The 23,974-nt window shown below is 41.3% G+C and overlaps 2 protein-coding genes across 2 annotated transcripts; one reads left to right on the top strand and one right to left on the bottom strand.

The window, feature by feature from the left end:
• Window positions 1–1,862: 1,862 nt before the first annotated feature.
• pygl (phosphorylase, glycogen, liver) lies at window positions 1,863–10,853 on the top strand. The gene is made up of 20 exons (XM_015969461.3): window positions 1,863–2,228; window positions 2,596–2,697; window positions 2,786–2,864; window positions 3,107–3,210; window positions 3,764–3,895; window positions 5,212–5,323; window positions 5,510–5,592; window positions 5,693–5,830; window positions 6,052–6,144; window positions 6,309–6,455; window positions 6,591–6,754; window positions 7,442–7,556; window positions 7,640–7,741; window positions 8,605–8,752; window positions 9,097–9,155; window positions 9,230–9,371; window positions 9,452–9,659; window positions 9,980–10,114; window positions 10,191–10,257; window positions 10,361–10,853. The coding sequence occupies exons 1-20, from the start codon at window positions 1,986–1,988 to the stop codon at window positions 10,547–10,549; spliced, it is 2,562 nt and encodes an 853-aa protein (XP_015824947.1). The 5' UTR covers window positions 1,863–1,985; the 3' UTR covers window positions 10,550–10,853.
• On the bottom strand, window positions 10,851–15,731 carry LOC107391948 (lysophosphatidylserine lipase ABHD12). The gene is made up of 12 exons (XM_015969462.3): window positions 15,348–15,731; window positions 14,612–14,714; window positions 14,278–14,397; window positions 14,067–14,097; window positions 13,949–13,994; window positions 12,161–12,287; window positions 12,035–12,072; window positions 11,784–11,863; window positions 11,544–11,626; window positions 11,283–11,361; window positions 11,072–11,199; window positions 10,851–10,992 (listed from the first exon to the last, which is right to left on the bottom strand). Exons 1-12 carry the CDS (start codon window positions 15,448–15,450, stop codon window positions 10,965–10,967), a joined length of 966 nt encoding a protein of 321 aa, XP_015824948.3. The 5' UTR covers window positions 15,451–15,731; the 3' UTR covers window positions 10,851–10,964.
• Window positions 15,732–23,974: the final 8,243 nt, after the last annotated feature.

The raw sequence follows: 23,974 nt of genomic DNA, 5'->3' as shown, positions 1-23,974 counted from the left end.
TCCGAAGGTGGAAAAAGGAAATCCTACAAACCTGTTTAACCTGGGATTTGAATGACATGTCCTGGTCAAAGATAACACCAAGGTTCCTTACTTTGTTCTCGGAGATTAATATAATGCCATTCAGGTCAGGTGATTGGCTAAGCAATTTCCTTTTCTGGATTTCTGGTCCAAAGATGAGAACTTCCGTCTTGTCTTGATTTAAAAGCAAAAAGTACTTTTACTATGCTCAATATTCTACAAACAATGAATAATTGAAAAACTGAATTCATTCACTCATACATGAACAAAACGAATAAAAAGCTTATAAACTCAGTATAAGTATAGTGATTCATTAAATAACAACGGTACGTTTTCCCGGGTAGTAACATAGCTAATACAGTTGTAATTCAAAACTTTTCCCAACGGGACAAGTACGAAACTTACCACAAGCTAGCTCTGATTTTCTAAAAAAACAAAATGGCGAAACGTAAAGTTTGAGGTCCCTCTCCTCTGGGAATGCTCCCACACAATAATAATATACTGTAATAAACAACTGTTTACCTGAGTAAACAGGCCGGGTGCTCCACCACTGTGATTCGTCCATTGTAGCTGGAGGCGGACTCTTTGTGGTTGGCCAACGACCCTGTAGCTCAGGCAAATCTTGGTAGCAGCGCGTGTCGTGATTGGCTATCTCTACTAATTCTTGGTTAATTCTTGGTAGCAGGAGGCCTCGTGATTGGATGACGCTACCAAGATTTTTTTCGTCATATGGGTGTCAGCCGCCTGTAACACCCGCAGATCAGCCCCCAAGATGTTACATGAAGTGAAGCTGACCAACCAGCATAAATGTGGGCAATGAAGCACAGAATAGGATCGCTTCAAAAATAGATAATTTATTAAAAATAATTGAAAAAGCTAAAAGTCCATATAAAAGCTCAGTCTGTGCAGGTTGTGCCTACAAAACAGGGCAGGGAGACCAGTTAAAATCCAGGGGGAAGTTGAATTGTCTTCACCAAACCAACATGTATGAAGCCAGAGTGACGATGACTTGAGCTTCCCCCAATCGGCCCAGTTCATCCAGCCGTTCGACTCAGTGCTGGACAGGTGTTTGGTCCTTCTGATCAGTGACTCCTGGTCTTCCCTGTTTGGCACACCTGTGAGCTTCTGCGAGGAATTCTGCAAAGAGCTCAGCACAGCCGCAATACATGAAGAAGAAGAAGAAAATATCATTTCTATAGCGCCTCTCAAGATAAAAATCACGAGGCGCTTCACAAAAACAAAAAATATAAAAAGTTGTAACAATATAAAAAAGCACTTAGAAAATGTGTAAAAAATATATTTTAAATAAGCAAGAATATGAAGATCTTGTTCTTTGGGGTTTTTATTGGCGGTTGGCAAACAACGAATGGTGCATTACCGCCACCAACTAGTGTGGAGTGTGGTCTGGAACAGCGTTCTCAAAACAAAACCAAACAGGGAAAAGAAAAAAAACTTACATGCAGATCTATGTGCCTTCAGCAGAGCAGTGCCCGATTTCTAATTGAAATCACCTATGTTGCTGCATCCACACCATGACACACACACACACACACACACACACACACACACACACACACACACACACACAGTGTGATACAGCTCAACCAGGTTACATCACTCCATTTAAAAAAAATAAAAGCCTGGACACACCACTGCATTCTTCCAGCTTGACTTCCTTCCCTCCCCCATGCTTTCGTCTGACCTATTGGATGCAAGCTGGCCCATCCTAGTAATTGAAATTCAACTCAGCTGATCTGCAAATAGTTTTCTTCTGTTTCTCCACGCAGCTCAGCTGGGGCCCGACCGAGAAGCTCCCCCTCTCCCTTCCTGAAGCGCTCACCAATGACATGCAGCGTGGGGAGGAGACTTGTGCATGAATACTGCTCTAGTGTTGACCAACTTCGCTCCCAAACAGCCACAGGTCGAACTCCAGCAGTCCGGCACGCACGACTATCCGCACAGCCGCCATGGCGACGCCGCTCACCGACCAGGAAAAACGCAAGCAGATCAGCATCAGGGGCATCGTGGGGGTGGAAAACGTGGCCGAGCTCAAGAAGGGCTTCAATCGCCACCTGCACTTCACCCTGGTCAAAGACAGGAACATCGCAACGACCCGGGACTATTACTTTGCCCTGGCGCACACCGTGAGGGACCATCTAGTGGGGAGGTGGATCAGGACGCAACAGTTCTACTATGAAGCAGACCCAAAGGTACAGATCACTGTGGAGGAGAAACGCAGTTCAGAATCCTAAAGGTCCAAACTATCTCCACACGTAGAAAAACCTTATGCTAAACTAAATATCTGAACAGAATAACTGATAAATTTCTGTTGGAAATCCATCAATCCATTCAACCCCACAAAGAGGCTCTGTTTGATTCAGGTCACTCATCACTTTATGCAGGAGAATGCGTGTTTGTTCCACTTCTCGCTCATTTATACCTCAAATCAGACAAATGCATACCCCAAACATTCATTTAAAGTTTGCTTAAAAAATCTTTTGCATGATACAAGTTTAAATTTTTTTATTGTTGTTGTTTTGTTGTTTTTTTTTTTTTTTTTTTTTTTTGCGTTTCTAGAGGGTTTATTATCTGTCTCTGGAGTTCTACATGGGCAGGGCGCTTCAAAACACCATGATCAATCTGGGGCTGCAGAACGCCTGCGATGAAGCCATCTACCAGGTCAGATAACTGGCTTTGTAAGAGCTCAATTTTTTTATTTCTAGTTCAATCGCTCTAAATGATCTAATGGATTTTTATTCTACTGCAGCTTGGCTTGGACATGGAGGAGCTGGAGGAGGTTGAGGAGGATGCAGGGCTTGGGAATGGAGGTCTGGGTAGACTGGCAGGTAGAACGGCTGCAACACACAATTGTTTTAGTGTGAACTCACTCATTTTTATCTACAGGTTACACTGGCAGTTATCCAAAAAATGTGAACATGTGAAGCAACTCTCAGCTTCAAACTTGCCAAACCACGGTGGAAACTAGCAACTAGTTGCTCCAAGCTTCCCAGCCTGCTTTGCAGAGTTCACTTCAGTTCTCGCTTAAGTTTTAAAATGCCCTTTTTAATGTTTTTGATTTCCATTCCAGCGTGTTTCTTGGACTCCATGGCCACACTCGGCCTTGCAGCATATGGCTACGGCATCCGATATGAATACGGCATCTTTAATCAGAAAATAAGAGATGGCTGGCAGGTAATAAATAAATAAATCTCTGCACAGGATTTTCTTCTTGAAAATTAGGATTCCCTTGTCATAGCTGAGTCAGGGCAAAGTTGAAATGAATTAGGTCAGAAAACATCACAAGCTAATGATTAACAAAAAAACTGGTTGTCGGTTTCATTTAGCGCAGTTGAAATGGTGCAATTTCCTCCCTGAAGGTTGGCTTGAGATGACAAAACAAATCTTGTGTATCTTGTGATAAGGGTTGACAAAACTGCAGGCTTCTGCTCTTTTGTGTTTCTGCTACTTGTTTGCTGTTCAGTTGCTCATTGTAGACATGTCCCTCTGAACTCTGAACTGAACCCGGGCTTGGTGTTTCTGCACACATGATGAACATGCACAGCTAAACCCTGCTGCTAATGAGCGTCATTTACTGGAAACTGCATCTTATTTTGGGCTGTGTTAATGTTGCAGCACTTTTGTTGCTTCAGGCTGGTGAAGAAAATGGCCAGATAAGGCAGTCTTTGTTTTTCACTTGCTGACGTTTGTCCTATAGCTTTAACTTGTCTGACCTTTTGCGCTGCAGGTGGAGGAGGCCGACGACTGGTTGAGACACGGAAACCCATGGGAGAAGGCTCGGCCTGAGTACATGCTGCCGGTTCACTTCTATGGACACGTAGAGGAGACCAGAGACGGTCCCAAATGGGTCAATACTCAGGTGCTTGAACATAATTAAAGACCTTGCATTTCTGGAAGGAATCATTGCATTCTGTGCCAGAGTTTGAACATGGATCATGAGCCATTTAGGTCCAGTCTTGGTAGTATTCTATACAATCTTTGTTTGACTGGAGAATGTGTCTTGACTCTCAGCCGCTACATCAAATTTGAAAAATATAAAATTTATAACTATAGTGATAAAGGGTTCCATCAAAAGCAGTAGTCATAAATTGGACAAATTATTTGCACATTTTAAACACAACGTGCATAAAAAATGAGGAAACTTGCAAAAGTGCACAGATAAAACATTTTATATCTGCAGAGTCAAGTTCCTATGCTCTGGTTCGCTGGAGCGCTGGCAATAAAATTCTCTCTGATTCTCTGATTCTGATATGGCTGCCAATAGATACATTGTCAGTGGAACATCAGATGTGACGATCTGCTATTAAAGGAGTAGTTGACTTGTTTAATACACTTGCGTTGGCCTCTTGGAGGATTGAATGCCTTGCAGGCAGTCCTCGGGGCACATAAAAGCCCACAAACCCCTGGCTCCGCAGAGCCAAGTCTGCAGCATCACAGTAGAGTTTAACACGATGGGTTTCAAAGTCTTATTTCCTATTTGGACATCTCGCCCTGGATTGAATAACAGAAACACAACTTTACCAATGACTTGCCACATGGATGTTTTATCTCTACAAATAACATAAACCTGGAGGAGTTATATTGTATGGTGGAGTTGCTAATGCTAACGGTTAGCTTAAACTTGCCGAGACCTTCTCTGCTGATTACTGGACATTAAAACAACAGCCTTCCCTGTCATGAGTTGAGATCATGAACACTAAATCAGTGTGACGTCGATCTATGAGCATTTTCAAATCCTGAGGTTTCACCGTCGATTTTCTATCAGAAGCTAATGCAGGAGATATGTGTAGGAGACCATTTTCATGTTCAGCCAGAATGAAAAACTCAGTGACCGATTTATAATCAGAAAAACTTTTTAAATGGTTTCCAGTCAACCACAACTTATAAAGGTATTAAATCCACAAGTTTGAAGATGTATGCAACGCAGATCAATGTCAGTAAAACCGACCGACTTGGAGCCTTGGAGCCATTCTTCTGTTGATCGATCAGCTGTAGCAGCCATCTTGGACTGGGGTCACCCCCAACAGCTAATGTCAATGTCTCAGATGGTGTGTGGCATGGCTCCGCATCAGTAAAACCGATTTAATTGTTTATAAAGTGAGCATTTGAGAGTTGAGGAAGGACGATTTCCCCCTCTTATTTGCCAAGTCAACCATTCTGCGTTTTCTCTTGCAGGTTGTGTTGGCAATGCCATACGACACGCCCATTCCCGGCTACATGAACAACACTGTGAACACCATGAGACTGTGGTCGGCCCGCGCGCCCAACGACTTCAACCTGAAAGACTGTGAGCTCTGAACAATTGTCTCGCTTTCACAAGAGGAAGGGGAAAATACACTTTTGCAACACAATCTGAGTTTCAGTTTAAGTTGTTGACAGAGAAAATTGCAAGACTCCTCCTCCCTACTTCCTCCCTTGTCCGATTTGAATGTTCGTTTTTTCTTATCAGCAGGTGATGTGTTTTTTTTTATAGTTAATGTGGGAGATTACATCCAAGCAGTTCTGGACCGAAATCTGGCAGAGAACATCTCCCGTGTGCTCTACCCAAATGACAATGTACGGCCCTTATTTAGCAATAAAATACCCCATCTGTATGTGTTTGCTCTTGAATTTCTTCAGTTCAGATTGCAGCTCTCTAATTGAGCCTGTGTTGTAGTTCTTTGAAGGGAAGGAGCTTCGGCTGAAGCAGGAATATTTTGTTGTAGCAGCTACGCTCCAAGACATCATCCGCCGGTATAAAACAACTAAAAAGGGCGTCCCAGGCCGCACTTGCTTTGAGAGCTTCCCGGACAAAGTAAGCCTCAGAGACAAAGTGATAGTCTGCAAGATTATGTATTTTGTTCCCTTTTTGGCCTTTTCTACACAAAGTTGTGCAGCAGTGATTAAACCAGCCGAGTGTTTGAATAGTGCACCAATGTTTAGGTCACTTCTACCAAAAAATACAGACTAACAATAGACTGAAACACAATTTTGGGTCAGAAAGCCGACTCTAAACAGCAGCTTTGTGTTTTCCAGGTGGCCATCCAGCTGAATGACACTCATCCTGCCATGGCCATCCCAGAGCTGATGCGAATCTTTGTGGACATTGAAAAACTCAAATGGGAAACTGTGAGTTTTGCTTGATGGCTGACGATGAATAACAGGAAATGAGACAACAGAAACAAACACTTTACAGCTGTGTAACATTTGTCTGTAAGGAAAGGAAATCTATTAAACACAGAATAATGACTTTTGGTATCACATTTGCTGAGAGGTTCGTCCCTCCTCTGCAGGCCTGGGACCTCACCAGGCGTACATTTGCCTACACCAACCACACCATTCTCCCCGAAGCTCTGGAGCGCTGGCCCGTGGAGCTGCTTGAGAAGCTGCTGCCCAGACACCTGCAGATCATCTACCAGATCAACCAGGCTCATCTTGATGTAAGTGTGCTACACCAAAAACTACCAACGCACTTTCACAAAATGACTTAAAAACGTGTAAGGAAAAAATCGTATTTTTTTTTATTTTGTTCTGTGGTTTAAGAGCGAAATTTTCACTTAATTTTTTTTCTGCAGAAAATTGCTGCTCTCTTTCCAAAAGACATGGACAAACTGAGGAGGATGTCTCTGATCGAGGAAGATGGCTGCAAGAGGGTGAACATGGCACACCTGTGCATCGTGGGCTCTCATGCTGTCAATGGAGTTGCTGAGATACATTCCAACATCATCAAGACTAAAATGTAAGCCTTCTGCTGATGGAACATAAAATCTGATTTTAAAGTATCTTCCATCTAAATTCAACATAAATCTGTCATTTTCTGTGTAAAAGTTGTGAGCAATTAGCATCTTAACTGGCTCTAATCTGATGAAATGGTTTAATTCTGACTAGATTAGCCAGCTAACAGCTAGTACAAATGGAGTAATTGCTGCCGTTTCAAGCAACTAAAAATTAATTGCAGTTGCATAATTCTATAACACTAATGTAGCTTTTTTTTAGTTACTTATATAGCATTTTATGGATAATTGCTAAGAGCTAGCTGTAGCATTTCTGGTGTAACCTGGAGCTTTGGAACAACCATGCAATACGATTCTGTAAATGTAAGCATTTATGAAATAACATTCTTGTAAAGTGACATAAAAATTTAGAGATCTGAGTTGTTTTGGACTCTAATCGGACTAGCTGTTAGCTTGTCAATCCTGTCAGATTTAAACACATTTTCTCAAATGCAGGACCTGCAAAGACAAGAAATGTTACAAAGAGCTCCATTTCTAAAAATCTGACCTTCTTTGACAATTAAATCTGAAAGTGCCTGACTTTTCAGACAAAAGAAACCTGCTTGAGATGCTCAAGGATCTTTTTGGGAGAGTGACCCCAAACCCACTGGTTTACCATTTTGTCTTAAACCTTCCCCTCCCCTTTTTGTCAGATTCAAAGATTTTAGTGATCTTGAGCCGGGGAAGTTTCAGAACAAAACCAACGGCATCACTCCCAGACGCTGGCTGCTGCTCTGCAACCCTGGACTGGCCGAGCTCATCGCCGAGGTCGGAATGTTTCATATTTATGAGACACGACGGAGTATGCTTTGGTAGATTGTTATCGTAACCTTTGACCTTTTTAACTATAGGTGATAGGAGAAGATTATGTGAAGGACCTGAGCCAACTGAAGAAGCTGAATGACTTTGTGGATGATGTAGCCTTCATCCGGGACGTCTCTAAAGTCAAACAGGTAGTGTTGTTCAAAACCACACCAAGATCATTTAATTTAAAAAACAATGTTCAGATACTTCCTCTGTTTTCATTACCAAAAGTACTGATGGGGTCTTGGTACTAATATAAACTGAATACTATTTGTAATTTCATAGATCATTATGTGCTGCATACATGTACATTTTGCACAGTGCCGTCTATTTTGGAACATAGTTGCACTTTTTCTATTAGTTTTAATTCAAATTTGCAAAAGTTAAAGAGCAAGTCACCCCCAAATTAACTTTTTTTTGCTGATAAACTAAATAAACGAGTGTCTAATCATGCTCCAGACACGTGTCGTCAATAATTTGGCACTTCAGTGCATCTTAGTTAAAATTTAAATATTCTGCCTAAAACTGGCAGTGTTGTGCCGCTGTCAGGTAAAAACTCTGCACTGTTTTTTAATTTAAATCTGCCACCGCTATTGGCTAAGAAGTATGCTATGATTTAAACTGGTACATTATGATGTCACAATGCTGTCGTGAGCCTGAGTGTGTGTGTATTTGTTAGCGGCTCCGCCCTCTCGGTCTGCCAGGCAACAGCATTTGTTGCATTTTTCAAACATGAAGTGGGAGTGGAGTTAGACTCTTGTAGGGGGTGACTTGCTCTTTAAAGAAGATTCCACACTGAACTATAAGTAGTCCTGCATGTAAATGTGGTGCTTTCAGGTTGTCGTATAAAAGCAAAATAAACAGATTTGTCAGATGGAAATCAGAAAAGTACTTCTGCTTTCAGTTTTTTTGCACTGAGCCACTAAACATGCATGTAAAGACACGTCTCCCAGCTGTTTCACCTCAGTCACTCCCTTTCATGCCAAGTCACGTAATTCACGTCTGGTTGCAGGACAACAAGCTGAAATTTGCCCAGTACCTGGAGAAGGAGTACAGAGTGAAAATCAACCCTTCCTCTATGTTTGACGTCCATGTTAAGAGAATCCATGAGTACAAGAGGCAGCTCCTCAACTGCCTGCACATCATCGCCATGTACAACCGTAGGTGGAGCTGGAGTTTAATCAACAAACTGAAAAAATAAAGTGTTATTGTAGTCTTTATGGGTGAGAATGAGTGGGTTGGGTTATTCCACACCCACCCGTGTTTCATGTTATAATGAACATGAGGAATGCTGCCGTCCAGATCAGCTATGGGGAAGTTTCCATGCAGCTCTTTCATCACTTTTCCCTTTTTTTTGGAGAAACTATTTCCCTAAAAATGACTCGTGACGCGGCAATTATGGTGCAATTTAAGGAGTTTATTAAACAACATAAATGAGCATTCAGACTTTTGCACTATTAAAATCCATGTCTTTGATAATATTAGTGTTTTATTTTTTTTCAAGGCATCAGGAAGAACCCCTCTGCACCTTTTGTGCCGCGCACCGTGATAATCGGTGGAAAGGTAATGTACGGTGCTTAATCCAGATTAGTTCAAGAGAGAAAGGTCGGTGTTCCTGACATTGTGCCTCTCTACAGGCTGCACCAGGATATCACATGGCCAAAATGATCATCAAGCTCATCACCTCAGTGGCTGATGTGGTGAACACCGATCCCGTGGTGGGAAACAAGCTGAAGGTCATTTTCCTGGAGAACTACAGAGTTTCTCTGGCTGAGAAAGGTAGCTACCTTTTTAAATCCTGTGCAGAAAAAAAAAATAAAACCCTCAAATTTTATTTTGCGGGCTTCTTTCTTCCTCAGTGATACCGGCCACAGATTTGTCCCAGCAGATCTCCACTGCTGGAACAGAGGCCTCGGGAACGGGCAACATGAAGTTCATGTTGAACGGAGCGCTGACCATCGGCACCATGGATGGAGCCAACGTGGAGATGGCTGAGGAGGCGGGAGAGGAGAATCTCTTCATCTTTGGCATGAGGGTGGAGGATGTAGCTGAAATGGACAAAAAGGGGTAAAAGTGTCTCAACAGAATTTTTTTCACACATCCGTTGTAAATTTTGGGGGTTATTTTTTTTATGTAATCTTGCTTCTAAGCAATACTGTTGCCCTTAAATGGAGCCCAAGTATTTAAGTTACCTCTATTTGAAGTTTCCTGACTTCGGTCATATTATTCAGTAAACGCCAAACGAGTGGGTTAGCTGGTTGACTGAAGATTTTTCAAGTCGTTTACTTCAGTTTCTTTAAAAATGTGTTTCCATTTAAGGAGAATTAGGCAAATGTCCTTTTTAGTGCCAAACTGACTAAATCAGCTTTTATTATTATTGTTGTTAGATATGATGCCATGTTGTATTACAAGAAGATTCCTGAGCTGAAGGAAGTGATGGATCAGATTGCAAGCGGGTTTTTCAGCCCTAAAAATCCAGAACTTTTCAAAGATCTCACCAACATGCTCTTCAAACATGACCGGTGAGGAAATTTGAAAAAGTACTCATTTCTTTTTGCTTTTGGGCTCTTTAATAAAACACCATTTATGTCTCTTTAGATTCAAAGTGTTTGCAGACTTTGAAGACTACTTAAAAAGTCAAGAAAAAGTCAACAATCTCTTCCAGGTAAGAGGTTCTGTTGGTTTGAAAGCCGTTTTCTTTTACTGCCACCATTGTCTTCTGCAGGAATTAACAATATTTTAACAATGCATTATTTATTATTTTTAAGAATCCAGTGGAGTGGACCAAGATGGTGATCAAGAACATTGCTGCAACTGGGAAGTTCTCCAGCGACAGAACCATCGCAGAATATGCGACGGAGGTGTGGGGCGTCAAGCCGACCGACCTGAAGATCCCGCCGCCAAACGAGCCCAGAGAGGCCATCGAAGAGACGGTCAAGGCTCTGAAGAAAATGTAAAACTGCTTTAAAAAGGAGCTGCATTTGTTTACAACCCATCAGCTGCTCACTCATGCTTGAGACTTTCGATATTTGACTAAAAGCACTGTTACTGTACTCTTTGTTTTTTTAGCACCAACACATTTAGGAGTCTCTGTAGAATAACACTCAGGTTATCTAACATTCCTAGGGAGAAGAATCGTGAATTCAATAGGATCTTAACCACACTCGGGATACTCGTTTATTGTGTTCCTAGTTTAGGATGGATGTAAATCCAATGCAGTTGTTCTGACTGAAGAAATCGAATAAATCAACTATAAAATGATATCAGGAGGCTTTATTTCCATATTTATTTCATGCACTTTGAAGAAAAATAAATCAGTAAAGAACCTTTTCATTTATTCTCCACAAACTGCCCCAGGGAGAAGGATCTGCTCTACCGTCTCACGTTTTTAAAGAATTTCCTGCAACCAGAACAGAGGATGAATCAGATTTAGGCACATTAGTTGTCAAAAATTTGAGTTTTTTTTTTTTTTTACTCACTGAACCACGTCTGACAGATGTGGGTCCAGGTAAATGCTGCTGTGGGAGAATCCGAGATGTGCGCTGTAGGAGACCATTTCAACCTGAGCGTCCGATTCCCTGTGGGCTTGCAGGGAAATCTGGTGCAGCTGGATGCAATAAACAAAAAGTCAGCAAAGAAGATGAAGACGTTCGCTGCAGGAAATCTGGAGCAGAAGAAGAGACGCCAAACCTTCTGACCCATGTGAAGGGGAACCACACGGTCATCTTCTGAATGCAGAATGAGAAGTGGACTCGTCAGCTTCTTCAAGCTTAAGGAATAAAGATTTAAAAGGTTTTTGATGGATTCAAACGGATCTTTGTCTCGGATTTTTTACAACTTCAATTAAGTGGATGCTAATAGTTCCTCTTTTCAAGACAGGGTCATAAATATACCTAACATCTGCTTGCAGCCGTTTGTGTTCCAGATGAGATTTTATTCTACCAGACTTACTTTTCATCATTAGCAAACTGGATACTGATCCTCTCCAGTAAGTGCCAAAGCAAGCTCTCAAATCCTGGCAGGAACGCGTACATCTGGAGAAAAAGATGCAGAAATGCTTAAATGTGAAGCAAACAAGAACATCTCATTTCATTAAATACAACTTCATTTGAAATACAGATGCTACCAGAGGCAGTTTTTACAACCACTAATGCAAAAGCTGCCAAAGAAAAGAGAAATGACTTTTCTCACCTTAGCGATGGGATGAAGGGCTACAGCTTCTCCGATTTTTGTGTATGGAGCTTCCAGGATTAAAGCATCCACAGCAGATCCTTATCCAAAAAGAGGAAAGCAAGTTAAACTAAAGGACTTTATTTCAAATAAGGTTAATTGCTTTCACCTGAATGCATTTAAAAATGCCTCAACATGCAGATTTCAGTTTCATATTGCAGAGAAGAAGCTTTAACAAACTGATTTTAATCAAAATCTCAGCTTAAACATACCTTGTTGTTGGAGTTTTACTGCAGCATTGGTTGCCACTCTATAAAAAACCCAAAACATTTTGAATAAGTGCATTTTTTATTTTTTTATGTGTGCATCATGAGGAGTGTAGATGACTCTGAACTGACCCGGAGCCCAGTGAGTGCCCCCAGAAGCAGACTAAACTCCTGCTGCGTGTCTTTACCCACTGGTACAAGTAGAGGGCGTCGCTGGTCAGTCCAGCTTCACTGGGTTCTCCTGTTGAATCTCCAAATCCTCATTCAGACAAGTTCAAACAAAACACGATATAACTCTTCATTTTGGATAGGAATATTCAGCTTCATCCTTTTTAAATCAGCAGTATTGTTACTGAAATATATGAAACATTTTATATTATCCTGTTTGGGCCTCTCTGCCTAGGCTGCTGCCACTGCGACCTGACCCCGGATGGATGTTTGAGCCATGCAAAAACATATTTCAATGGTGTTACTTTATTGGTATGACTTTTTATCATTACTGTAATTCCTGGCTTGTGTTTATTATATTGTGTACAACTGTGGTTTCCTTAAACAGTGGCAAGAATGTGCTTTATAAATATGATTAATCAAAACAACAAAAACAGACAACTGCACAACATCCCCATCATCAGAGAGGGGCTCGGAGTAGATCTGCTGCTGCTCCTCCTCACAGAGAGGAGCCAGTTGACGTGGCTTGGGCATCTAGTTAGGATGCCTCCTGGTCACCTCCCTGGTGAGGTTTTCTGGGCATGTCCAACCGGGAGGAGACCTAAAGGAAGACTCAGGCCACGTTGGAGAGACTAAAGCCCAATCTCAATCCTCGCACTGTGCCCTGCAGTCTTCTGTGACGTGAACTTGGAGGAAGTGTGCAATAAGGGTTTGAGTGCATAGTACGCAAGTGTGCAAATAATTGCCAAATTGGGACAAGGAGCACTACGTCATCGACTGCGACGCATGCTGGCATGCTGATCGCTGTTTGTACTACTTTAAAAAAAATCTTTATTAACAACTTTCAAATGAACAAGTATTTGAGGAATTTTACATTCATTGTTGTCAACATTACATCTTCATCTAAAATATTCAAAGCATGAATAAATATCATTAATTGCCCTAAAATTTACTTCTTTCATTTGAAAATACATATTTTCAGAAGAGGTACTTGAACCATTTCTTCGCCTTCTTCTCAAAATTCCCAAAATGGATTGTGGGTAATACAGTTTGAAGTGCAGATCAAGGGTGCAAAAAAGGCGTGGTCAACTTCTGCACTTGAGAATTGTTCTCACACATTTGTTCACCTGAATGGAATCGTGCAACTGAGTATTCGGATTGGGCCTATGCTCCTCACCCCCCAGAGGGGTTGGCCCATGTGGCTGAGGAGATGGAAATCTGGCTGCTGCACCCACAGCTTGAATAAGCGGAAGATAATGAAAAAATGAACGAACGAACGGACAGACGGACGGAAAAACAATGTGTGTAAAAAGCCTAAGTGACCCAAATTTTAGCCAAAAATCTGTGAAGCTAACCAAGTTTAAGTCTTTTTTGTATTTGCTCATATTCATCTAGAACTGTGTTAATTAGCTGTAATCTGATTACTTCTTTTTGAGTTTCATTAAAATCTGTCAAGAAATATTCTGTTAACGCTACAGGCAGACACACACTATACACAGAAACACTAAAACAGTATTATCTAAAGTTCTGAGATCCACCAATCACCCTTCAGCGGCTGGTGTTACATCATGATTAACAAGGTAGAACAAATCATGGTCTATTCAGTAAAATTATGCTGAAATCACATCTGGTTTTGCTGATAAGCCAATCAAAGGCATGGCTCTTAGCTGCTATTATAGATATACAGAATATTAGGTTTTAAATGTAGCAGAAGAAAGTCAGACTACTGGAAGAGCACCATAATCCTCTTACCTCTGTAGTCTAGAGATAAGACATGGTAACCTGCAGCACTCAGAACCTGCAACATCAGAAAAGCAGAGTTTTTAAAACCTAAAGGAAAACATCACTGATTGTGTCTCCAAACCCTTACCTTTACCAGTCCTACTCTGTGACTCATCGCCCTGCAAAATTCAAATCAGATCAATAATAAACAAACATGTGGCTGTTAGCCTCTGTATTTATTTTCAGCCAACATTGTGTCTATGCACTGTGGGCAAAACAAAAAGCCTGGGCGGTCATGTAATTCCCACCAGGCTCCATTAGGATCAGTTCAAGGATCTACTCTACTGCTCGAATCCCACCTGGTCCCTACGTTGCCATGGAGATAGATAATAACAGGACTTCCGTCTCCTAGAGTCTCATGGTACCAGTCAAGGGTTCTCCCAGCGGAGGCTTCCCATTGGCTGACAGGGAGGGTATGCCTTTGAGACAAATAGAAAAAAAGATGAGGGGAAAGAAGAGGGAGAGTGAAAGAGGTAAACAAATCAGCTTGTGTTCGAAGATCTCCAGCTGCTTTTGGAGTAGGTCCTGTGCAGATGGATGACTGCGGCTCCCTTCACACGACAGCCACCTGTGTCAAACAGGCATGCTGCATTTGCAAACACCGGTGCACTGCAATGGCCACAAATGGCGTACCACACTCCCACTGAGACGTCCTCCTCTGTGTTGAGGTAGAAGTTGCATGTGTGATTCAGCACATCTTGTGGTCTGCTGAGATCCGTGGAGTATGGAAACCTCACTGGAGCAGAGAACACACAAGGTCAGTTATGGCATTTTCCTACAGCGTGTTGTTGCATTAGACCAAACTGCTCTGGGTCATGCCCTCTTATCAGTCAAGAACATCCTTGTACGTTATCAAAGCAACATGTCAAAAAAGACCTCCTTCAATCATCATGATAAAATGTTTAATTTAACTCTAGCCAGCCATGTTTGGGTTCCACCATGGGACACTAGCTCCAAGTCCAAGTGTCTGCTGCACCCTGTATGTGCATAATTATTTTTATACATCTGAAATTATATTTTAGGTTGTTCAAAAATGTTCTTTTTTCTAGAAAATCTACAACAACTTTTAAAAATCCTAAAAATGCAGCAGAACTAGTTTAGCTAACTAGTTTGTAGGAAGTTGTAGTTTTGGGCCACGTTGAGGAAAAAAATATTTTGTTGTTTACAAAATACAAACAAACCTTTCTGTGAATTAACACTTCAAATTTTTCATTTACATATTTATCATTTACTAAAATGAATGGAAACGACAATAAACTCATAAGTTTTGAACTTGATCACGTGTTTCTACTAAAATACAATCAAGCTTAAATGTCCTTTTCTAACAAACTTTCAAATATGTAGGTGATGTAAAACAGACTTTACTTACATAGGTGGGAAAATATGGCATAGCTCATGATCCAAGGGAACAAGTAAAGGAAAACGGGGACTGAAATGTAAACAGTTAACAGACACAACAAAGCTTTCTTCATTTGGGCCAAAGTTTCCAGAGCGGTGTCCAAACCGGTGGGTTCCTCTCTTCTACAGACTGAGATAAATCCAGCAGAGCTCTGGCTCTGACAAGACCTCGATTGTGAAATACAGAGAAAGGAGGTCAATGTTCAGCTGAAGTCCTTCTGCTGCTGCAGCTAGTTCACGTTTATCACAGAAAGGCAGACGCGCAGCGGAGAGGCTGTCTGAAACAAGAGCTCAAACAGGACAACATGGGAACCTAGATTTTGTTAAAGCATTGCCCTTGCTGCTTGCATACTGTAGCAATCAACAAAGCGGAACCAACACAGCTGACGCTGCACCACAATGCATTGTGGGGATTGAAGTTCTTTACATTTCTTATTGCCCACCTCTAAAAGCATTGTTGGCTGTCCAAGAAACTGTGACTGCCCTATATGTGGTAAATCGCATGTTAAAATGCAAGAGGAACATAACCTCTGCCTAGTTCTGTTGATGGTAATCTGCTTAAAGGATGACACATTTTAACAGAGTCTGTGCACAAGAGACATGTGGCTGAAAGTCCCGTCCACCAGCCACGGCGTTACGGGTGGGCGGGCCTACCGGGCCTGGGCCCCACCCACCTGCACTCGGGCCCACCCCATAAGAGCCGTGAGCGGCTAGGACCAGCAAACAAAACCCATTTTTTTTGTGTATGTCAAAGTTATACAGTAATTAATAAAACACTTTGTATAAAATTACCCAAAATTTAGTCTGTCTGTGCCTAAAATAATTTCATGTTATTCATCTTGTTAGTTTAATTTCCATAATAGCGGAGCAGGTGCGAATTTTAGACGTGTCACGCACGTCTCCGTTTTAAACATGTTTAAACTGTTCAGAATACAAATCCAGGCTCTGTCTCGTTAGATTGGTGTAACTAAAGTTTAAACTGAAAGAAACTTTACATTAAACCATGTTGAAAAGAAAAGGATCCGATTAAATCATTTCCCCTTCGTTTACAGTCACAGAGTACAGTGCAGTGCGCGTGGCTCTGGGGTTAATCAAGTTTAGTTGTTTCTCTTTGCAACAATCTTCACAAGAAGGCAAAACAGTTAAATGGCAGGTTACAGATATTTCCATTTGACTGTTTATTTTGACGGATAAACTCAAGGATGTTGGTTGTTTTGAAAGAATTACCCCGACGCACACTGATGCACACACAGATGAGCTGACATTTTAATCGTTATGCACATCGCGAAGGTAACTAAATCAATCAAGAAAAGATTCCCATCAGAACATCAGAGCTTTATACTGGACATGTGCTCAGCGCAGCGCACACGGTGGACAGTGAGCTGAAGATCTGTAGAGGGGTTCGGAGCGCAGCGCATCACCACAGCACAGGACTTCCTCCCACTGGCGGTCTGGAATCCCAGTCTCTCTGAGGGATGTCACTTGGAAAAATGTTCTCTGATTATGAAACTTTGGCTGAATAGCGCTTGTTCCCGTCTCCAATATGGAGACGGATAACGCAGTCTGTCTGAGGCAGAATAGTCTTTTCAGCTTAGAAAGCACCTGTAGAGACATTTGATTACGCACAAAGTTTATGCGGGGCAGAAGCGGTCGGGCCACGGCAGGTGAAATGTTCCTAGCCTACATGAGGTGAAATTGTTTAATTGTAACATTAATAGCTGGACACGCTGGTCTGGTTGGTTAGAGCAGTGTTTGAAGTGGAAAACACACTCAAACGCTCACACGCCAATTAAAATAATGCTGACAGCATGGACTAGAAGACAGGTGATGGTTTATGTATTTAGATGATTAGGTGTCATTAACAGAAAGGACTTGGATGACCCGTAATGACACCAAACGCATTAAGACGTTTTTAACAGTCTTAGCCAGAAGCTAATGGGAGGCGTTACCGGAGAAACTCAGGTAAGGGCAGAGTGGAAGGCAGGCGTGGGTCAAAACCAGATCGAAACTAAGCAGATAGGGAGCAGGCAGGAGACGTGGTCGTAAACAGGCTACGATTGTGGTGGCAGGCAGAGTTCTTGGTGATGGTCAGTCGTGCAAACGAGGTCAAGGGACTGTGATCAGGCAGGAAAGGCTTTATTTATTGGCAAAGTGTTCAGTAATCTGGCACTCAATGGTTGGATGGCTGGTTTTTAAGTAGCAGGGGAAGCAGGTGTGTGTGATGAGCTGAGGAGTCAGGAGCAGGTGAAGTGGATGAAGCTGATGAGATGCAGGCTGGGATTGCTGTGGAAACAGGGTTTGGTTGGGGCTAGATGAGGGGACCAAGTGTGAAGCATGCAGGCTGATGATGGTGCATGGAGGTCAAGGCATGGCAGGATCATGACTGTTGTAAAATGTACTCTCCATCCACATCCAGACAGAATTATCCTCTATTATTTCTGTATTTTCTCTGCTCTTGTCTGGGCTGACGTAGCTGACGGTGCGCGCAGCGCGCTTAGTGGCTGGGATGCATATTTTACGCATTTGGAGAGGTGGGCTGGATGCTTTGCTATTACTGGAAGATGGATTTGATTTTTTTTTTTTTTTTTTCAAAAATGTTGGAGATTTTGCCCCATGAATAACCATAAAAAACTATCGGTTTGCATTTACCCTTATATGAAAGAGTCCTATGTTGAGAGGTAAATATTAGAGGTGCAGGTAATGCGTTCTGGTGCTGGTGTTGTGCCAAAAAGCGACTGGCTGCCAAAAAATGATTAGCCACCGCGGGATCGCGCACGGTTAGGGTAATTGCATTTCTTGACGAAATTCCCCAGGATTTTGCCGTAAAACTCGACATATCTAGCAGTATGGACATTGAGAAAGCAGAGATAACCTCGTCTGGTACTTAAACAGATGTTTATCGCGGATATTAGTTTTTCCAGTTCGGAAGTTGTTGCTATTTGTCTCAAACGTTCACAATGAGCATATATTAATCCTTTTTGCAATATTTTCGATTGAAAGATGGTTTGTGGTAAGAACTGGCTATCTTTATGTTACAGCCTTGATTCTAAAAAATAAATAAACAATGTAAAATGGCGCCCTGTTTGTGTCAAACGTTGTATAAATGGAAATAAACAATTCTCCAGTGATTTGATTGTTTCCCCCTTCCTTTCTTTAATCCACTTGACATGGAGCCACAGTTAACTAGTTTGGGGCACATTTTTACTTGAACAATAGCATAACTGATCAAGCGTTGGCTTTACAATGAAACTGTGTAGGTTACTATCTATACATTACGTTGCTCTATTTAAAAGTGACAAGATAAAAGCACTTGAGCACATAAAATTAAGATTGTCACTTGCCAAATAGAGACTATACCCTCCTGTTTACCTAGAAACGCCTCAAAATATCTTTAAATTCTTTATTGATGATTTAATTGTAGACAACAAAAATGGCATTTTACTTGCCAAAAAGTGATTAAATCGCTCAGTTTTTCATGGAGGCTAAAATTGACCAAACAAGGGTTTTATGTATTATCTGTTGATGTTCTTGTACTCATACTGTGTATTGTATCATCATAAACACCCCAAAAATGGGAAAAAAAAAAAAAAAAAGATAATTTCCCTTGCCAAAAATTGATTACAGGGTCCTGGTCACCTGTTAAGGGTGACCTAAATATTACTTTATTTATTATAGATTTATATAGATTTATTATGGCACGGGTGTAGACTAAACATTGAAGAAAAATGAATGAATATTAAATTGTGAATCTTTACTTTATATTTTAGAAATAAAAATGATGGGGGAAAACATTTATGATGTCTTTTTAAATGAAAATTTCTAGCGCTACCTGCCTGCTTCACTTAGCCTACATCACTGCTTATTACGGCCTGAATTACCGTGGCCCGCCCAAAAATGAAAGCCTGGCACTGCGCCTGTCCTCTACTCTTCAGAACCAATCATTATGTTTCTTTAAGAATGGAATAACTAATTACAGCTAAAATAGAAAATGCAAGAATTACATCCTGTGGTCAAATGTGGCTACTGCTGCCCATTTTCAAAACAAACAAGTGACTCTCACTCCCATTTTGTGAGTGTCATGGCTGTTGCCAGTTATTATTACGGCTCAGCACCAGAGGATTCTAGATGACAAGTGAAGGCGAGTCATACACAGCAAGTTGATAAAGAGATAAATGAATTTCACTGTAATATCGAGTTGTTGTCAATTTTTAAAATTGCTTGAGATATTTTTAGAGCTGGCTATTTGTTGTGATGATCCTGGTTCTGGCCTATAGGGCCATCTTACATTGGTGATCTTCTTAGTCCCTACACCCCCAGCAGGTCCCTGAGGTCCAGTGATCAAAGCCTACTGGTTGTGCAGCACCAGGCTAAAGACCAAAGGTGACAGATCATTTGATGCTGTGGCCCCCAGACTCTGGAACTCTGTCCCCCTGAGCCTGAGATCAGTGGACTCAGTGGTCTCCTTTAAAAAGCAGCTGAAGACTCACCTGTTCAAGCTGGCTTTTGTATGACCTTCTTCACCACTGTTTCTTCATTCTGCCCTCCCCACCTATTCTACCTTCCTCAGGATCCACTGATTTCCCTCTTATCTAATCACCCTCTCTCTTTCTTTACATTTTTTAATCACAATTGTCTATTTTTTGCTCATCTTAAACATATTTGTAACCATTTTCTAAATTATTTTTTCTATTTTTACATTTTTTTTGTTTTTGTGAAACACCTCATGATTTTTATCTTGAGTGTAGGGCTGGGCGATATGGCCTCAAATCTATATTGCGATATAATCTGAAGCATGTGCGGTAACTATATAAAATGTGATATATTTTGTCCTCTGTTTATATATGTCAAAATGACATGCTTCTAAATATCCTCATGTGGCAAATATATGCCACTTGAGGCACATAGGCCTCCTCCTCCGCCCACTCCATGCTTGCAATCACTGCCATTCTGTTGTCCAAATGCACATCTCAGTGACGTCATGTGTTATCGCAATATCGCGGTATTGCGATATAGCCAAAAACTCTATCATTACCCAATTTTACATTGTTTGTACCTTATATCGTTTATATTGCCCACCCCTACTTGAGAGGCGCTATATGATATTTTCTTCTTCTTCTTTCTTCTAATGTGTAAACGCCTGTACTGATATGTTCCAACTCTGGAACTTTTTGCTGGCCAATGTCAAATTACAAATGCCAACACAGCAGCGTTAGCTGGCACTCTGCAACCCCACAAGCGCACATATTGTAAACAAAGACTATGTACCTCTTTGGCCTTTTTGGAAGGAGAAAAACTGAGTGAGAACATCTGCTGGGGAAGCAGTACTGTTACCCCAAAATTCCACTACCTTCGCTCCGCTCCACTCAGGGGCGTGTCCAGGGAGTGGCCTGGGGTGGCACATGCCACCCTTAGAATCTGATTGGCCACCCCCAGGTGCCACCCTACTAAGTTCCAGTTTAAACTGACTTTACATTGTCGACAAAAGGCTTGGGTTGTAAACTCCAAAAATAGTGTGTGGTAGCATGCACCTTTAACATCGTCTTCTAGCCCAGGCCTACAGAACATTTCTGTAGTATTAATATTATTTATTATTTTTTCATATTCACATAAATAGTATTTAGAGTCCCACTCATCTCCAGTTGGTGGCAGTAATGCAACAAGAAGTGACTTGCTAACCACCACAAAACTAGAAGATGAATAGAAAAAAATGGTGATTGTGCAATGTGAAACTCCAAAATTCACTAGAAAGTAAATAAATAAAAAAAAGATTTGTGTAAATAAATAAATAAAAATAACCATTGGTGCCACCCATGCATAAACAAGTGCCCCACATGGGCCACCCCATTTTAAAAGTCCTGGACACGGCTCTGGCTCCACTCCACCCCCGCCTTCCGCAGCCGCTCGCTTCCGAACTCAATTTTTACTTGTATCCGCTCTGCAACGGCTCCGCACCGGTGCGGAGACCTGAGGTGCGCAAACAGGCATGCGCAGGATTTTCGAAATCTTGCGATACAGTCCGAGCAAAGTTAGATCCAAACACCCGTTGTGTGGGAGAAGCATCGAAATGAACTGTTTAATCTGCCCATCATTTGTGTTGAGAGATCAGCAGTTGTTTGGATCAGGTTTGGAAAAGGCTGACTACTTTGATAGTGGAAACTGTATTTATGGCTTATTTTTGTGCATTTAAAGTTCAGCCACCATTGATAGTTGTTAAAAGTTGTTAAACCTGTGCATATGAAACAAAAAACGCTTTTGGTTTATCGATTTATTGTGAAATAACAGAAGTTGTGCTTGCTCCCTTTCCTGTTGGGCGGTTGTGATTTCTGTCCATTGACTGCGGAGGTGCTCTGGCGTCCGGCAAAAATAGAATCAATCCTATTTTTGCCGGATGGCGGAACGGTGGGCGGCACACTGCGCCGCACGGCCGCAGTAGTGGAACAGATCTGATTGACTACAACGGGACCGATTTTGCTGCGGAGTTCGTGCCGGAGCGGAGCGGAGGTTGTGGAATTTTGGGGTTACGTGAGCCTCTCACAGATATTGGAGCTTCGCAGCTTGTAGCAGCCTGAGTGAGGGGTGAGTGGGCATGGCTAGCTCCAACTTGTTTTTTTAAAGGGACATGACTCATTTTGGAAGGTACTGAAACTGTGGAGAATAAACTGCTGAAATTACTTTATGTGAGAGGGATTTTGTGCAAAGAACTTCATGCATTTAAATAAAGTCAATCATTACAATGTGTCTAAAAGTTCTATAAGTTTAATGAACACAGACAATCCACTTTCATTAATATAGTAGACATTCTTGCTTTGACACCAGTATTGATACTGCAAATATGGCTCTTCGTGGTTGGTTTTGCACACTGTGTACAGTGTACACATTCTTCACTAGCAGCATGAGACTCGTTTAGCATCAAACAGGGTGGGTACCCCACAGAACCTAAACCAACTACTTTCTTCAGCGAGAGGTTACCCATATATGTTTAAAGGAAGCTTAAAATCCGAACCGATTACTGAAAATACTGAGTTCCTTTAGAACTCAGCAGTTGTGGTTTGGTCCACGGGAGCGCCAGGTCCGCCCCTGGCTCCCAGTCACCGCCTCTTCCTCTATCAACCGCTTTTCAAAATCCGCTTCAAACCACAGGAGGATGAAGCAGCCGAGGATTCACGGAAGGCTGTGAGCAGCAGACTATTTCCACCCAAAAGGGAAGAAAACACCTCGGTGGTTAAACTCGGAGCAGCGAAGGCGATGTTGTAAATTTCATTTTAGAGGCGTTCCCAATTTCACTCGTTGGAGGCGACAACTGTCGGCAAAGTTTTAAAAACTTTGGTGAGTATCTTGTTTCTTTTAAGTAAAAGTGGTTCATGTTAATGCAAATATTAGTATAGTATTACTCGAAATGTTTACATTGAAATGAGCAAACTGTTGTAAATTAGCTTGTTTAGCATAGCGCGTCACTTCCCTGGATGTGCTGACTGGTTAAGCTAATTTACAGCTAGTCATCATCATGCACACACCTCAGTGCCTGGAAGTTTTCACTCTGGTAAAAAGATGGTTAATAAAACTAAACTTCGTCAGGAACATAACATATCTTCGTGAGTGGTGTTATATAAAGTATATGCTAAAGCTCACTATGATGGATGTGATACAGAATGATTTTCTGTTTAGTTTTGACTCCCTGTCACCCTGTAAGGCTCTAAGTTAGATCAGTGATTGAACATGTGACCCTGCTGATATTTTCCAAATGCTACAAACATTCATTGATTTGAAAACCACCTGCTGAGGACGTAATAGTTTGATAATTCTCTTATTTCATCCTAGTGAATTTGTAGGAATTGCCAGAAAATAATTAGAATGAGCATCCATGATGGTTTATTTTCTGATATTGGTGTTTTTTTTTTTTTGTTGTGTTATTTAGTGTTAATTTGTCTTATTTTTCTGCAAACATTTGCACCACAAAGTGCTTTAGAAAATACTACATAGAAAAAGTACAGACAGGAGATTTATTATTTAAACTAACCTTAAACTAAATGAATGGCAGTTACAAAACAAACCCAGTAGGTGTGCATTTTTACTCTTTCATAAATAACTTTTTAACAATCTTTATTTGAGAATTGCTTTGTGATTTGAATTTTATTTATTTTATTTTTCTATTTTTTTGCTACATTTCTCCATACTTCACTTTTGGGTGTAATATTAATAGAAGACAAGGAGAAAAAAAAAACAAATATTTAAATAGTTATTTTCATTAGTCTCCTTTTCCCTGTAGAAATGCAGCCTGTGGGTCTCATGCTGAATGGGAAAACTTTAGAAATGTTTTATTTGCTGGCTGACATCTGTTGATGATAATGAATGTCTTTACTAGTGAATGCTGGGGGTATTGAGAGGATTACCCTCTTACTTAAAACCTGGAGCGGTGTGATTCTTTGACCACGGCAGCTGCTGCGACGTAGCCAACCAGAAAGGCTACTGGCTCCTTAATCTGTTCATAAAACATAAATTGTATCAGCACAGACATGTTGAGATCCTTTTTTTTATTAGCTTATTTGAAGAATTACCAAACAATGGTGTTCAAATGAGCAGGAACACAGCAGAGCCATT

This window comes from Nothobranchius furzeri, chromosome 18 (assembly GCF_043380555.1).
Source record: "Nothobranchius furzeri strain GRZ-AD chromosome 18, NfurGRZ-RIMD1, whole genome shotgun sequence".
Lineage (NCBI taxonomy): Eukaryota > Metazoa > Chordata > Actinopteri > Cyprinodontiformes > Nothobranchiidae > Nothobranchius > Nothobranchius furzeri.
Note: the sequence above shows the minus strand (reverse complement) of the source record. Positions and strands in the feature narration are given on the sequence as shown.

What these genes read in the sequence shown, in the direction of transcription:
- pygl (XM_015969461.3), top strand. Translation starts at nt 1,986, where the DNA reads ATGGCGACGCCGCTCACCGACCAGGAAAAACGCAAGCAGATCAGCATC. An exon ending in ACTATGAAGCAGACCCAAAG is followed by an intron (nt 2,229 to 2,595) that starts GTACAGATCACT and finishes TTGCGTTTCTAG; the next exon opens with AGGGTTTATTATCTGTCTCT. An exon ending in AGGTCTGGGTAGACTGGCAG is followed by an intron (nt 2,865 to 3,106) that starts GTAGAACGGCTG and finishes TTTCCATTCCAG; the next exon opens with CGTGTTTCTTGGACTCCATG.
- LOC107391948 (XM_015969462.3), bottom strand. Translation starts at nt 15,450, where the DNA reads ATGAAGAAAGCTTTGTTGTGTCTGTTAACTGTTTACATTTCAGTCCCC. An exon ending in CATGGCAACGTAGGGACCAG is followed by an intron (nt 14,098 to 14,277) that starts GTGGGATTCGAG and finishes TGAATTTTGCAG; the next exon opens with GGCGATGAGTCACAGAGTAG. An exon ending in CCCTTCACATGGGTCAGAAG is followed by an intron (nt 11,200 to 11,282) that starts GTTTGGCGTCTC and finishes TATTGCATCCAG; the next exon opens with CTGCACCAGATTTCCCTGCA.